General features: G+C 42.0%; 1 protein-coding gene across 1 annotated transcript in view; it reads right to left on the reverse strand.

The window, feature by feature from the left end:
• The window catches only part of LOC149202319 (succinate dehydrogenase assembly factor 2, mitochondrial-like), a 62,808-nt gene extending 48,482 nt beyond the window's left edge, over nucleotides 1–14,326 (reverse strand). Inside the window, exons 1-3 of the mRNA XM_089403152.1 lie at nucleotides 14,050–14,326; nucleotides 13,834–13,950; nucleotides 13,561–13,687 (exon numbers count right to left, since the gene is read on the reverse strand). Coding sequence (XP_089259278.1) covers nucleotides 13,561–13,687; nucleotides 13,834–13,950; nucleotides 14,050–14,165 — 360 coding nt within the window. The 5' untranslated portion in view covers nucleotides 14,166–14,326. The remainder of the gene's footprint in view (nucleotides 1–13,560; nucleotides 13,688–13,833; nucleotides 13,951–14,049) is intronic.
• Between the last annotated feature and the right edge of the window lie 1,781 nt (nucleotides 14,327–16,107).

The raw sequence follows: 16,107 nt of genomic DNA on the forward strand, positions 1-16,107 counted from the left end.
CCACTGGTCTCCGATGATCTACTTGTCGATGAAGTCAAAACCCCACAGGTTGTCGAGGCACTTCAGCCCGAGCTGATGGTTATGTCAAGCCCTCGCTGTCCTGAGGTTGGTTTCACTTCCGATCAAGAAATTGTTGAAACACGCAAGGCTCCTCATCACTCTCTGCTTTGCATTGAAGATCAACCAAACACCCAGATTTCACTTCCTCCACTCAAATCACATGATCCCATTGCTCTTGCATTGGAGGAATCTTACACAGCAAGCACACTTGCGCGATGTAAGTGGTCTACCTTTCTCACATTTGCTTGCATGTCACAGTCAAGAGAATGTGTATGCTTAACATCTGCACGCAGTGTAGCACAACACCATGGCAAGTCCACAGAGTGCATGTCATGCGCTTTCACTCATTTCTTTTCTGTGGACGCACTTAAACCCGGAGTGTGTTTGTCTTCATCGTTATATCTTTCATGTTTGTTGGTTTGCGTGACTGTGCTATTCGCGAACCATGCCTTCACCAACATGGGTCAACCAATGCGTCAGTGGCTGCATTGGAAGTATCACTTCACGTGAGTAGGAGTAGTGTTTGCTTCTTGTTGGTTTGCTTGCATGCATGTTTGCTTTCTTGTTTGTTTGTTTGCTTGCTTGCTTGTTTGCTTACTCCCTTTGCTTTCGCATTTGCTTCTGCTCTTCGCTCTTTTGTTGTTTATTGCTTGTTTACGTTCGTAGGTTAGTTTCGCATGAACCATGTGCGACTCTTGAAACAAGTTGGGTAAAGTTATCAATACTTGGTTATCTGTCGTCCTATCTCTATATGAAGAACTTGTTGACTTCAGTCCATGATACACCAATGGAAAATACGTTTTGTTCTGTTGAAATTTGGTACCGGAGGACAGGTAGTTCCCTTAGGCTTTGATCTTTGGCCTAGGGAAAAGTGTCCAAAAGAATTTAATTTTTCTCCTAAAGTGACTTTATAATTTTATAAAGTTAAATCTAATTTAAAAGTGACTTTAAGTGATAAAGTTATTAAGTCTAATTTTAAAGTGACTTTTATAAAGTCAATGAAAAATTAGAAAGGAAAAGTGACTTTGGAAATAAATGACTAAGTGGGTCTTTATTAAAGTGGGGTGAATTAAAAAATAGAAAGTGAGATTTAAATGAGCATTTAATCTCAACCATTGATCTAAATCTATTTCAGCCATTGGATTTAGAGATCACCCAAAAGTCATTTGGATCACCCAAAAGTCACTTGGAGTTATATTAAAGGAGGAAAATGAGGAAAAGGTCATTCATTCTTTCATGAGCAGATTGGGAGAAGGAGAGCAAGAGAGCAAGAGAGATTTCTGAGCAGGGAGGAGAAGGAGACAGCAGCTTGGCACACATTCCAAGGCAGCAGTTGAGCAGATTTGTACAGCTGATTCAGCACATAGTGAAAGGCAGATTTTTGCACAAAAATCGAGGAGCAGTTTGCTGATTTTTCTGCACACAAAACGGAGGTCGTACAGCGTTTATTGCTGTCCTGTTTGCTGTAATTTCCAGATTGCTGTGAGGCACGGGAAAGAAGATAAGTTGTAAATTTGCTTGCTGATTTTTTGCTGAATAATTCTCACTGTAAAAAGACAATTTTCAGAAATAAAGAAGAGCTCTCAAATTGGTTTTCCCCAAGAGTTGTAGGGGGTTTTTCCAGGGTCAAGTTGACCAAAAATATCAGTGTTTTAATGTGTTTTAATGGCTGTTTTTAATTGCTGATTTTTAATTCTGCAATTTCCAACATTCTGAAAAATTTCCAGAATTTGTGTTTTCAGCAATATTTATTTTTTTCAGTCTGTTAAATGTATGGTTATGGGAATGGGCATTTAACTACATGGGAGAAATAAGGAGAAACTGAAAACCGGGGTGGGAAAACAGAAATTTTTAGATGGTATCGGAGCTTGAGTGCTGAAGGGCAGTTTGGGACAGCAAAAGGAAAAATTACAGTTGCTGATTTTTCACTCAGAAAATTCCAGCAAGCTGATTTTTTCATAAACAGCAGTTTTATCTTTACTACAGCAGTGCTATTTTTCAGTTTTAGGACAGCAGGATGTCATTGGGATTGAGGGTGGAGGATAGGCTGGATGGGCATATAAATTACAGCGTTTGGAAGGAGAGAATGCAGAGTATCTTTGAGGAGGCAGAAGTCTGGGATATCATGGTGCATACCGCACAGAACCCTGTTGTTGTGCCCACTGATGTTACTCAGTTGGCTGAGTATAAAAAGAAGAACAATAAGGGTAAGAGACTGATTCTAGACGGAATCAAAGACCATTGCATTCCTCATGTGAGAGGAAAGAGCAATGCCCATGAGATGTGGACAGCATTGTCCAATCTCTACCAGAGTACCAATGAGAACCGGAAGATGGTCCTGAAGGAGAAGCTGAAGAACATTAAGATGGGTAATGATAGTGCAGCTGGATATCTCACAAAGATTACCAATGTGAGAGATGAGTTGGCAGCGATTGGAGAGGCCATTCCATCCACTGAGTTGGTGCGTATTGCAGTGAATAGCCTCCCCCGTTCATGGTTGAACTTTGCTGATGGGGTTTGTGCACGTGAGACCCTTCCCACATGGGAGAGGTTTTGGGATGATTGCATTCAGACAGAGATCAGGAAAGGACAGCTTGGGGCAGCCAAGCCAGTTGAGCAGGATGAGGATGTAGCACTGGTGGCAGGAGGCAAGAAAGGCAAAGGGAAGAAGCAGGCTTCCACAAGCAGTGGTGGGGGCAAAGGCAAAGGTAAAGGTAAACCGGGGAACACACAGAAGGACTATTCCAAGGTGAAGTGTTGGAATTGTCAAAAGATGGGACACTATGCAGTTGTGTGTCCGGAGAAGAAGAAGAAGAAGGGAAAGAACCAGGACGTGGCAGCTTCAGCTGAGATTGAGGACTTTGCAGGTCGTTTTGACCGGGAGTTTGCGTTCACTACATGTGAGTCCTCTAGTGCAGGATCACCTGCCACACAGGTTCAGAGGGAGCATGCTTTTCCCTCGATTAGCGGAGCATCTTCAGGTATCTGGTATGTGGACAGTGGGGCTTCACGTCATATGACAGGAGTCCGTGAGTACTTCTCAGAGCTTTCAGAGAGTGGCACTGATATTGAGGTAGTACTCGGCGATGAAAGAGTTGTTAGAGCAGTCGGGGTGGGGACAGTGACATTTCAGAGGGAGTCCAAACCTCCCTTGAAGGTGTCAGAGGTTCTTTATGTGCCAGGGATGAGGAAGAACCTCATATCTGTCTCAGCTTTGGAGGACAGAGGATATGACGTACTGTTCAGGGGAGGACAGGTGTTGATGTATCCCAGGGGCACTCCAGCTGATTCAGCTAGAGTGATAGGGGTACGCCATGCAAAGGTGTACAAGTTTGCATTCCAACCCCTTTTGGCATTGAGCAGTAGTACCGACAGCAGAGCTAGCAGTTCTGAGCTGTGTGAGATTTGGCACCGCAGGATGGGACATATGTATCATGGAGCCTTGAGGACATTGCGGAGATCACTACAGGTGTGCCAGATTTCAGTACTGATCACTTTGATACTTGCAGAGGTTGTGCGATGGGCAAGTTTGCCAAATCCCCTTTTCCCAGCAGTGACAGCAGAGCGACGGGGATACTTGATTTGATTCATTCCGATGTGAGCGGTCGGATGTCTCATGTTTCCTTGAGTGGATATGAGTACTATGTTTTATTCATTGATGATCACTCCAGGAGGACCTGGATTTATTTTTTGAAGACCAAGAGTGAGGTCTTCAAGCGGTTTCAGGAGTTCAGAGCTCTTGTGGAGACTCAGACAGGTCGAAAGATCAAGTCCCTGAGGTCGGAAAATGGAGGAGAGTACACCCTTGGAGAGTTTGTTGATTATTGTGCGGAGGCAGGCATTAGGAGGGAGTTCACTGTTCCTTACAACCCCCAGCAGAACGGAGTTGCAGAGAGGAAGAACAGATCCATCATAGAGGCTGCCAAAGCCATGATACATGATCAGGGGTTGCCATTGTTCTTGTGGGCAGAGGCCTGCAACACAGCTGTTTACTTGCAGAACAGGAGTCCGCATCGTGCCTTGGGGCACATGACTCCGGAGGAGGCTTTCTCTGGGAAGAAGCCTGATCTTGGTCATCTTCATATCTTTGGATGCATTACATACTCCTATATACCCAAGGAGGAGAGGACCAAACTAGAGCCCACCGCAAAGAAGGGTATCTTTGTGGGCTACAGTGAGACCTCAAAGGCCTTTCGGATTTACATTCCTGCACAGAGGAGAGTTGTTGTCAGACGGGATGTGAAGTTCGAGGAGGACAGGGCCTTTAGGAGGTCACGGGAGTTAGAGTATCTGGATCAGCCAGACCCTCAGCAGCAGTTGAGTCAATCGCAAGGATCCAGTGGGCAGGGATCAGGAGGATCCGGAGGTACATCTATGAGGATGTCAGGTCCATCAGTGAGCAGTGGCTCGCCGAGCCAGAGGGGTGGTGCTCCGGGCAGCATGCAGAGCAGTTCACAGAGCAGTTCACTAGGGAGTCCACTGATGGACAGTTCACACGGTACCTCAGCTTCTACAGGTTCAGGTGCAGGCAGGAGGACAGCAGACAGACAGTCAGGAGTTCAGGCTACTGATGGTGATGAGGAGGAGGAGTTTCATTCTCCTATGGGAGAAGCATGCTCAGGGAAGAGGAAGCCCAAGTGGCTTCAGGACACCTTGAGAGATGCCACATCTGTTGCTGAGCCGAAGAGGCCGGTCAGAGAGAGTAGACCACCTGAGAGGTTCTGTAGCTATATGGCGATGGTTACCAGCATCCTTGACTCTGAGCCTTCTAGCTATGAGGAGGCAGCTAGCCAGCAGGTCTGGAGAGAGGCCATGCAGGAGGAGTATTCTTCTATCATGAAGAATGATGTTTGGGAGGTGGTGCCGAGGCCTGAGGGCAAATCCGTGGTTACTTCCAGATGGCTTTACAAGGTAAAGCATGCTGCAGATGGCAGCATTGAGAAATTCAAAGCGAGGTTTGTGGCTAGAGGGTTCTCCCAGGTAGAGGGAGTTGATTATGAGGAGACCTTCGCTCCCGTGGCTCGATATACTTCGATCCGCTCCATTATATCGATAGCAGCAGAGATGGGTTGGAAGATCCACCAGATGGATGTGAAGACCGCATTTCTCAATGGCTTCATACAGGAGGAGGTGTACATTGAGCAGCCACAGGGCTTTGAGGTGCATGGGAAGGAGTCCCATGTGTGCAGATTGAAGAAGGCCCTTTATGGCCTGAAGCAAGCTCCCAGAGCTTGGTACTCCAGGATAGATGCATACTTGCAGGGGATGGGTTTCACAAAGAGTGAGGCAGATCCGAACCTTTACTTTATTGTGATTGGTGAGGAGCCTCTCATTCTGGTGCTGTATGTGGATGACTTGATCATTACAGGTGCAGAGAGACTCATAGAGCACTGCAAGAGAGATCTTGCGGCGGAGTTTGAGATGAAGGACATCGGCTTGATGCATTACTTTTTGGGTTTGGAGGTGTGGCAGGAGGAGGGGCATTTCTTCCTGGGGCAGGGGAAGTATATTGTGGACATCCTTAGCAGATTCCACATGGAGGATTGTAGACCCATGTCGACACCGATGATCACCAACTGGAAGAAGCTTCATGCTTCGGATTCCGAGTTGGTGGATCCCACATTGTACAGGCAGCTGATTGGTTCCTTGATGTATTTGGTCAACACTTGACCAGATATCTGTTTTGCAGTCAACACGATGAGTCAGTTTATGTGTGAGCCTAGGAAGGTTCACTGGGTGGCTGCAAAACACATTTTGCGGTACTTGCAGGGGACAGTGGATTATGGTCTGGACTACAGGCAGGGAGATGGAGTGAGATTGGCAGGATACACTGATTCTGATTGGGCAGGTTGTGCTTCTGATAGGAAGAGCACTTCAGGGTGTTGTTTTGGGTTGGGTTCAGCAGTAGTGTCATGGTTCAGCCGGAAGCAGCAGTCAGTAGCACTGAGTTCAGCGGAAGCAGAGTATATGGCAGCCAGTCTAGCTAGTTGTGAGGCTATCTGGCTTCGCAAGATGTTGTTTGGCTTATTTGGTCAGCCGTTGAGACCTTCAGTGATTTACTGTGATAATCAGAGTTGCATTAAACTCACGGAGAATCCAGTATTTCATGACAGGTCAAAGCATATCGGGATCAGATATCATTTCATCAGAGACTATGTTCAGAAGGGAGCTGTGAAGCTTGAGTATATTTCCACTGATGAGCAGGTTGCAGATATCCTTACCAAAGCCTTACCACGGGGCAAGCATGTCTACTTCAGAGACAAGATGGGTGTGGTGAGGAACACCTTCCTCGGTAAGAGGGAGTGTTGAAATTTGGTACCGGAGGACAGGTAGTTCCCTTAGGCTTTGATCTTTGGCCTAGGGAAAAGTGTCCAAAAGAATTTAATTTTTCTCCTAAAGTGACTTTATAATTTTATAAAGTTAAATCTAATTTAAAAGTGACTTTAAGTGATAAAGTTATTAAGTCTAATTTTAAAGTGACTTTTATAAAGTCAATGAAAAATTAGAAAGGAAAAGTGACTTTGGAAATAAATGACTAAGTGGGTCTTTATTAAAGTGGGGTGAATTAAAAAATAGAAAGTGAGATTTAAATGAGCATTTAATCTCAACCATTGATCTAAATCTATTTCAGCCATTGGATTTAGAAATCACCCAAAAGTCACTTGGATCACCCAAAAGTCACTTGGAGTTATATTAAAGGAGGAAAAGGAGGAAAAGGTCATTCATTCTTTCATGAGCAGATTGGGAGAAGGAGAGCAAGAGAGCAAGAGAGATTTCTGAGCAGGGAGGAGAAGGAGACAGCAGCTTGGCACACATTCCAAGGCAGCAGTTGAGCAGATTTGTACAGCTGATTCAGCACATAGTGAAAGGCAGATTTTTGCACAAAAATCGAGGAGCAGTTTGCTGATTTTTCTGCACACAAAACGGAGGTCGTACAGCATTTATTGCTATCCTGTTTGCTGTAATTTCCAGATTGCTGTGAGGCACGGGAAAGGAGATAAGTTGTAAATTTGCTTGCTGATTTTTTGCTGAATAATTCTCATTGTAAAAAGACAATTTTCAGAAATAAAGAAGAGCTCTCAAACTGGTTTTCCCCAAGAGTTGTAGGGGGTTTTTCCAAGGTCAAGTTGACCAAAAATATCAGTGTTTTAATGTGTTTTAATGGCTGTTTTTAATTGCTGATTTTTAATTCTGCAATTTCCAGCATTCTGAAAAATTTCCAGAATTTGTGTTTTCAGCAATATTTATTTTTTTCAGTCTGTTAAATGTATGGTTATGGGAATGGGCATTTAACTACATGGAAGAAATAAGGAGAAACTGAAAACCGGGGTGGGAAAACAGAAATTTTTACATGTTCGAAGTGAAGCTTGATGAAAACAAAACGCTTGCGCGCTAACTAACATCACCTACTCTAGTCAGTTGTTTGTGAGTTAACCCTTGTCAACTCAGTCAAGTAGAGTAAGGTGAGGGGGAAAACCTTAACAAGTATGTCAGAGGTATATACAAAATACTTCTCTGAAGGAACAACCTCTTATGCTCTCAATAAGTCGGGATCCCTCTTCTGCCTCCAAAATGAATAAGTGTTATGCACAGTTGTTGAAAAATGAAAATATGAAAATATGAAAATTTTTGAAAAAATGAAAAATGAATAAGGCGAAAGAAGAGAAAGGCTACCTGCGCAGAGAGGTGATGCAAGTAACTCCGTCGGGGTACTGACCACACTCGCTGCCAGCGGAGCGATGCTTATGTTCCTGCGTGACTCTGTCAGGGTACTGTCCAGGTCTGCTGGCAACGGAGCAACACTAGAGATGAAACTTAAACTCTGACTGTCATATTACTTGTGTACCAATATACCCCTCATCCCCAATCGAAACAACTATGTTGACTTGGCTTGGAATGTGTGTTGACCGACCAAGAGCATGGCAGGTGCTACATCTTTCAATCAAGCTAGTGTGGAAATCAAGATGATCTGAGAATCGAGCAATACTTCCAGAGGAGTTAGACTTGCTTTTCACGAAACAAGGTCCATTCAGAGAGCTGGAGTTCTACCAGTGTGTCGCCAAGTGTTGTAGCGGCTACAACCACCCTCCAAAATTTTGCCTTAGCTTCGTTTTGGAGCCTTCCTACCAACCATCCTTAGCAGCATGTCTTGCACTGTCAAGTACATAGGCTTCAGCTGAGTTTCAGTGGCCTGCCAGCCTGTGCATATCAACTTGTTTGTCTCCCACCCGCAGGCTGTCATTCCGACTTGGTCATTTTTCTAGTTGAGATGCTCCCCTTGAAAATTGCGCAATTCTGGAGGGGAACCAGCCTTCCCTCTAAAAATTGCACAATCCTATTGGGCTGCCAACTGGGCTCCAGAAATGCGCAATTCAGCGAGGCAACCTTCCCTCTGGAAACTGCGCAATCCAACCCAACACTGGGCTTCAGCTCAGAAATTGCGCAATTCTGACTGACAACCGAGGCTTCAGTCCAGAAATTGCGCAATGCATGAAGGACAGTCAGTCTTGCTTAGCCCAGAAACTGCGCAAATCTCATCCTCAGTCTTGCAGACTGTTGCATGTGTTGTCAGGTTGACTAGTTCCCTCCAAGACTGAGCAATCCTAATTTGCATGCATGGGTTGCTTTTCCTGAAAAAGAAAAAAGCAAAAAACATCCCTAGATTTTAGGGATCTATTCTTAGCAGCTAGAGGTTACATGCAAAGACCATTTTAGAAACCTCTCACCAAGTGTCGTTTTTTCCTAGATTTGTGGCATGCGTGTCATAACCTCGATCTTATCAAAACTCATTTGTCGGACACTGCAGAGCTCATTCCTCACATCGATCTTACAACTCTGACATCCCACATCGCATCTAGGAGTCTTCGGCACATTCAGCTCAACTTTTTCAGGGTAAGTCTGCTTCTCATGTCTTGTGTTGTGTTTCTGTCGCTTTTTGTATTTCGCTTTGTGTAAGTGTTGTCTGCTTGATTTCAATGAACGCTTGTTGTCGTTTTGATGCATGTTAGCTTGTAGAAGCATTGTTTCAGTTTTTCTTTGCATCTCACTGTTGTCGCATGCATGACATTGTTTCTGCATTGACAGTTGTCGTCACGGTGACTCGCTTCACGCACATGCTGGCTTTCCCGTTTTCTGAATCCTGCACTCACTGTTTGTATGCATGATCATTCACTCTTGTTTGCAATCAGCTTCACCATGCATTCAGACTTCTCATGTTTCCAGTCGCCCGTCGACTGGTCTGAGCTACCTTGGCCCAAACCTTGCCTTGCCCGGCTAGTAAATGCGCATTTCTAGAAGTGAAGGCTCTGCCTTCCCTCCAAAAATTGCGCAAATCTAGCCCAACACTGGCCTCCAGGCTTGCATTGCACAATTCTGGGAGGCAGTGCATTGCTAGACCCAGAAACTGCGCAATGCAGTTTGCTGGTTTGCTTCTCACTGCTAACTGAAATTGCGCATTGTGCAGTGTCAGTCCTCAGCAGGCCAGGTTGTACTGTGCATTGCACATTTCCAGCAGGCCAGGCTGTACTGTGCATTGCACAGTTCCAGCAGTCAGTCAGCCTCTTGACAGCCCGGACTGTGCCTTGCGCAGTTTTGGCAGTCAATCTCCCAGCCTCCCGGTGAAAATTGCGCAATCTTCATAGATAGTCACACAGGTATGTTGCATGTCAGTCCTCTATTTTGTTTTGGTTTTCAACTGACAGATTGCTTGCCATGAGTGTTGCTATGTCTCTAGGTATCACAGGTGTTCGTCTGCCTCTCAGTAGTACAGGTACATGGCTTCCCAAGGAGCAGGGTCAAAGGACACCATTGAGAGCGCAACTGGAGATGCAGTTGAGCGAGTGTCTATGAGCTTGCCTATCTATGAAGACACCAAGTTGTTCATAGACAAGGATATCAAGATGAAATGGTCGCGGCATTGCAGAGAGTAGCACCATCAACAACAGCAGAGGGTAGCAGACCTGCGCACAACCAAGGCAAGAGGAAGGTTGTTGATAGCGCAGAGGCGGAGCAAAGCTGCAAGTTCAAAGCAGATCCACTCGTGATGAAAGCAGCTTTGGAGATTGAGGCTATGAGGCGACAGCGCGACGGGAGGATCACACAAAAGCGAAGAGAGAAACAGAAGATGGAGGAAACAGAAAAGGAGTTGCAGGAGTTGAAGCGACAACTCAAGGAAGAACAGAAGTTGTGCAGAGAGAAGGAAGCGCAGCAGGAACAGGTACAGCAGGAGGCGCAACATGCACAGACTGATGAAACTGCGCCTATACAGGTTATAGACCCATCCCAGCAACTGGCACAAAGTAGACAGGGTGAGCAGTGTTGTCGATCACATGCACGAGTGTTCAAAAGCATGGATGTCATTGTGCGCACGCACGCATGCGATCCCATCCGTTAGCACACTCACCGAGGCGAAGATGAAGAACCAAGTCCGACTGGAGCTGGACATGCACTTCGACGAGTTGATGCGCATAGCCACCAACACAGACTTGGAAATCAACACAGACACTATGCATCAGTATGTTGTTGATCCAGCTGCACTCAAGACTATGATGCGCATGTTATCAAATGAGTTGGACGGAGGAGCCAAATCAATGTACCCAAATGCAACGGAGGCAAGAGTTCGCTTTCAACGAGATGTCACCATTGAGCATGCGGACACCATCATAGACTACCAAGCTTGGCATCAGTTCGCCACCGTCGATCATTGCAAGAATGTCGAAGAGTTGGTCTTTCCACAGCTGTTCGAGTCTTAGTGATGTCTTGCATGGCTTACTCAAACCTGTTTTGCCTCACATGGGTACATGTGCAGATTGTAACATGTTGTAAAAGTGAAAGACCAAGTGTCGATAGTCAAATGTAACAGTCATGTAGTAGTTGAAGAGTCATGAGGGTAGGTGAAGAGTCACAAAGGGGAAGGTCAAGGGTCACCCCACCCTTTGCTATTTATAGAACCTCATAACTCATTGTAAGGGCTTTTGGGTAGCCAAGCTTCCAATAGGTGTATCTTAAAGAAAGCGTGGAGTGTATTGTAACGAGCCTTGGCTTCTCCACAGTGCAGAGCTAGGGTTTCACACATTATGATCACATACCCTTAAGGTAGGGTTTTTCACAGAGAACCTTTCTAGGGTTCCACAAGAGTAATCAAAGATATGAGGATGGTAGATTTTTTTAATGATGAATCACCCAATCAAGAATCTTTAAGATTCAGGAGAGCTAGACACAATGATGTTAGTAATAGTTTAACAAAAATGAATATCATGAAGAGAGCAAAAGCTTATATTTTAAGACAGACCTTTGTTTCTTAACAAACCTTGTAATTTCAATGCTTTGTCTTGTGAGACCTTCTTCCATAATCCTTGAGTATTTAGCAAGCTTTTCCTAAACAAGGAAAATACGAATAGAAATCTGATTAGTATTAATACAAGCAAAACTAGATAAGGAAAAACTAAAAATGAAAAGGTAATAGGATACTTATCTTTGGAAGTTGGTGAGGGCTCCCTCCAAGCTTGAGGGGTAGTTATAACCTTATAAAAACAAATCAAAAATGTTTTTCCAAAATATGTTAAACCTACAAATACTAGAAATCAAACAACGAAAATAACCAAGCCTTGGATCAAAGGACTTAGTAGTGTAAGTCCCTTATACCCAATTCTTCAAGTTTATTCTTCTTTGGAGATCTTGCTTTAGCAACATTGGCTTGGTCTCTGTTTCTTTTCTTGTTCTTCGGATTGTCAGGACAGTCACTTCTATAGTGACTCATTTTGTGGCATTAGTAACATTCTATTTTGGACATATCGACCTTCCTTCTTGACCCTTTTGACTTCTTGAATTTTCCTTTCTTGTAAAAAGCAAAGTATGCATTTGAAACCTTTTCTTCTTCATTGTTGGATACTAATGAAATTCTCATTTCTTCTTGGGTGCAAGCATTCCATAATTGCTCAAAGGTAGGAGCTTCTTTCCAACTGTTGAGACCTTAAGCAAAAAGAACTCCAAGTAGGTGGCAATCCCAATAATGCAGTAATGACTAGTTCCTTTTCCAGTGCAATTTCATCTATGACTTGAAGTTCATCTCTAATTCTAGATATCCTTACAAAGAAGGAAGTCACAGTGTCATCCTTTGTCATTTTTGTAGTCTTTAATTCATTCTTCAAACTTGATACTTGACCGATGTTCTTAATAGTGAACAATTTTGATAAGGCTTCATACATTTCTTGAGCATGGTCTATATTTGAAACGTATGGGACAAAATTGTCCTTTATGCTTTATACCATCAGTGTCGTAGCAAATATTTATGACTCTCCATACTTCACTTTGTCTGCATCACTGGATTCTTCAGTAGGTTTCTTCACCTTTCCTTTCAAGACATTTCTAGGATTTTGTTCTTAATACTAAATGATAATGTCCAAGTCGGGTACCAAGCTCAACTCATTACTTGTCAACTAAAAATAAAACATCCCCAAGGATTTTGGTAACCTGGGCTCTTCTAACATGACACAGTTGTCTAATGTCAATGTGGCCAAATGACCTACTACACATCTTGAAGTCTATCCTCATCAACTCCACTTGTGGCAATTGATAGTCCAGCCAGCTAGCATTTAAATCTTATGCATAGGGTCTGTAGACAATTTCCAGGCTAGCTACCATTTGGATTTCATATCTAAGCTCTCTACTATGTTTTCCAATTTGATTGCACTCATTAAACAATATCTTGATATGCTTCATTCTGCGTTTTATCCAAAGGACTTCCACTAGAAATCGAGCTCCTATAGATCACTTGCCTGCACTTTTCTATATTGCTCAAGAGAAGCACCTTTTCATCTTACTTGATAGCTACAAACAAAAGATTTCTAAGGATTTAGGGTATCAAGTTTTAGCTATATTCTATCTAATGTGTAACTCACATACTAATCATAAACAATCCAACATCAAACAAACACCAGACCAGAAGTGATGGTGGGGCAAACCACCATAATGATGGGTATTCTTGTAGTTAAAATTTTGAATCAATTCTTATATGGCTTAGAGCTTGCCTTCTCTCAAGGCACATGAACGTTAACGCTTTTTCCTCTTGATTTTGAGCTTGCAAAGTTCAGGGCTTAAACATAATACGTATTTATTATGTGGGCACTCATATATTAGGCACCCACGTTCTCAACGTGGCTTGAAAGATCCACACCCACCTTCTCACCGTGGCTTGAAAGATCCATAGCATCTACTAGAGGCTAATAAAGGGCCATCCATAGACTACTGCTAATGCTCTGAAATTATTGGAGGATTCTCGGAAAATTTTCACAGGGCCAGTGGGTATCCCCCAAGTGATGTTCAAACTTAAGCGCCTTAAGATTGCGGGGTCTGTGTTTGATAAACCCCGAAACACATTTACTGAAAGTCATATTATTCCAACCAACATGCATCGTATTTTGATTCTTAGAGGCGTAAGGGACATGAACAATAGTCAAAAAAATCAATTCAAAAACGACAACAAAAGAACTACGGCCTTACCAGGTTCAGAACCTCTACAAGTGCCTTTATGTGGGTGTCATCTAGAGACTGAATATTCTCCTCCACCCATTTCCCAAGCACCAAATCAAGTTCCAGCAAACCCCTTTGCTTGCTTCTATACAACAACCTGAATCAATCAATCATATCTCCTGAATGAATCCAGTAATAACATTGATACAAGATAAAATCAATCACACATGTAATTTCGTATCATATAAGTATTCAGTTTAACCACAAGGACAATAATCAAGCGAGGATTGATGGGAATTTTACCGATTTAGGAAACGGCGTTTGTTTTCGTCAAGGATATGACCTGTAGGATTCGAACTCCCGACCTCAGATTCAGTGGAGAACCGCAGGGATAACCCTGCAGTTGGATTGCCATATTCACTGTGAAAACAACATAAATAAATAAAAAACAGCGGTTGGACGATCAATACACTGGAAAATCAACAATGATGTACTCTGGGATGGGTTGATTGACCGTACCTGCTGAATAGAGGGGCAAATTTTCTTGCCTGAGCGAGGTTGGGTGTTCGACCCGCGTTGTGGAGCAATACTGCTGCACGTTGGCAATGAACGAATGCCCTTTTGATCCCAGCCATTTCGGTCGATTAACTCTGCCTGCCACTCCCGAAGAAATGTTTTGAAGTTCGCGTAGGTATGGTTATATACACAGCGTAAAATACAAATATGGAGCTAAGGAAGCCACGATAACACCAGAAGAAATGTTTGAAATTCGCGTATATGTAGTGATACGTGCGCAGCGTCAAATAAAAATATGGAGCTAAGGAAGACACGATAAATTAGAAAATGGTTGGCCGCTTCGCTGACCGCTAAAAGGGATTTTAGTGTGACGACCCTTTTTCCATCACAATTTTTTTTCAATGATCTTGAAGTGTGACAATGTTTTTCTCATCACAATTTTTTAACAATATTTTTGGAAAATTTCAAAAATGATTCCAATTTTGTCAGGTTTAAGTTTCAAATATGATCGTTTTTAAGTAAGTTTTAATGTTTAAAAGAGTATGGAAAGTTGTTTTGTGGAGTATTTTAGCGTGTCATCCAAATTTTTTCCCAATAATTTTAAAGATGATTCTAGCATATGTGTTTATTTTTATATTAATGTTTAAAAGTAAGTAAGTTTTAATGTTTAAAAGAGTATGGAAAGTTGTTTTGTGGAGTATTTTAGTGTGTTATCCAAATCTTTTCCCAATAATTTTAAAGATGATTCTAGCATATGTGTTTATTTTTATATTAATGTTTAAAAGTAAGTATTAAAAGGAGTTCTAGTAAGTGATTTTAGTTAGTTGTAAATGGTTTATTTTTTTAATATTTAATTAAAATATTTTTAATTTAAATTTGGTTTTATAATATTTTTAAAAAATTATATAAATTAAAATGATTAAATTTTATAATTTTTTTTATTTTTTAAATTAAAAGAAGTTTGAAAAAAAATAAAATTATGTTTAATAGAATTATTTTCATGTAGTTTATATAGGCTACATTTTCGCTCGGAAATATTGATTTTTCTAGTAGATTTTTAGTTAATTCTAGTCGAAATTTTTAAAAAACCAGGTTACGGTTGTGAAGTTGTGGAATTTGGGGTGCCACAAGGTTGTTGATAATGCTAAATCTATTTCTAGTTTTAAAATCGTGATTGAAACATTAAAGAATTAAGATTTGGCAATACAAAAATTACCAAATTACTGCCAAAAAATATTCGAGTGAAATTGTCATCTTGGTAGACAACGTCGTTTATTTCCACACACAATTTGTGTGTGCCTTTTTTAACGAAACTTTACAGTGAATTGAACTATGTTGTAACTCTGCAACATATTGAATAGTGAATTGAACTCAACAAGGGAAAAAAACTGTGGTGAAATAGAACAACTTATTGAATTAAAAGCATCAAATATAGATGATGAGTTGAAGGCACTTATGATAAACCATATAATATAGGATGGTTGTGTTTCAATGGTTGGAGTAGTGTTGCCATAGTAGGTTTTTCATGGTAGGGTTTACATGATCAAGCCTATATACCATTTGTGTTGTTGATAAGGTTTAACCTTATGAGGCTTTTGACGGAAAGCTTTGAAATAGGAAATCACAAAGTGGTCATGCATTTGTAAAGGCAATATACTAAGAATATGAAAGCATAACTAGGGCATCAAGGTCAGCTACTCAATGCAATATTCTGTATGGTTTGCCATATTTGAAACATATGTCTATTTCATGCTCTAATGAATATCGAAATTAGTCTCTTATATGGGAGCTCCCAATCCCTCCATTCCATAATCAGAGATTAGCCTTTAAAAAACAATTGATTGGCAAATAATATTGTTGATATCTACGAGGCTCGTGCTTTGGAGCTAATAGTTATAGTGAAGAGATCATATTTGAAGGAGCGCCAAAGAATTAACTATTAGAAAACTATAAAATCATCAAAAGGGTCATGTGTTGCTACATGGTCTAATATCACTAGACCCACCTTGACCATATATTTTATGTATAATAACTGTATTTTTTGGAATACGGTTTCCACGG

Source organism: Pinus tabuliformis, chromosome 2_1, assembly GCF_031772625.1.
Source record: "Pinus tabuliformis cultivar Carrire ecotype Pingquan chromosome 2_1, CPIR1, whole genome shotgun sequence".
In the NCBI taxonomy this organism is placed as follows: Eukaryota; Viridiplantae; Streptophyta; class Pinopsida; order Pinales; family Pinaceae; genus Pinus; species Pinus tabuliformis.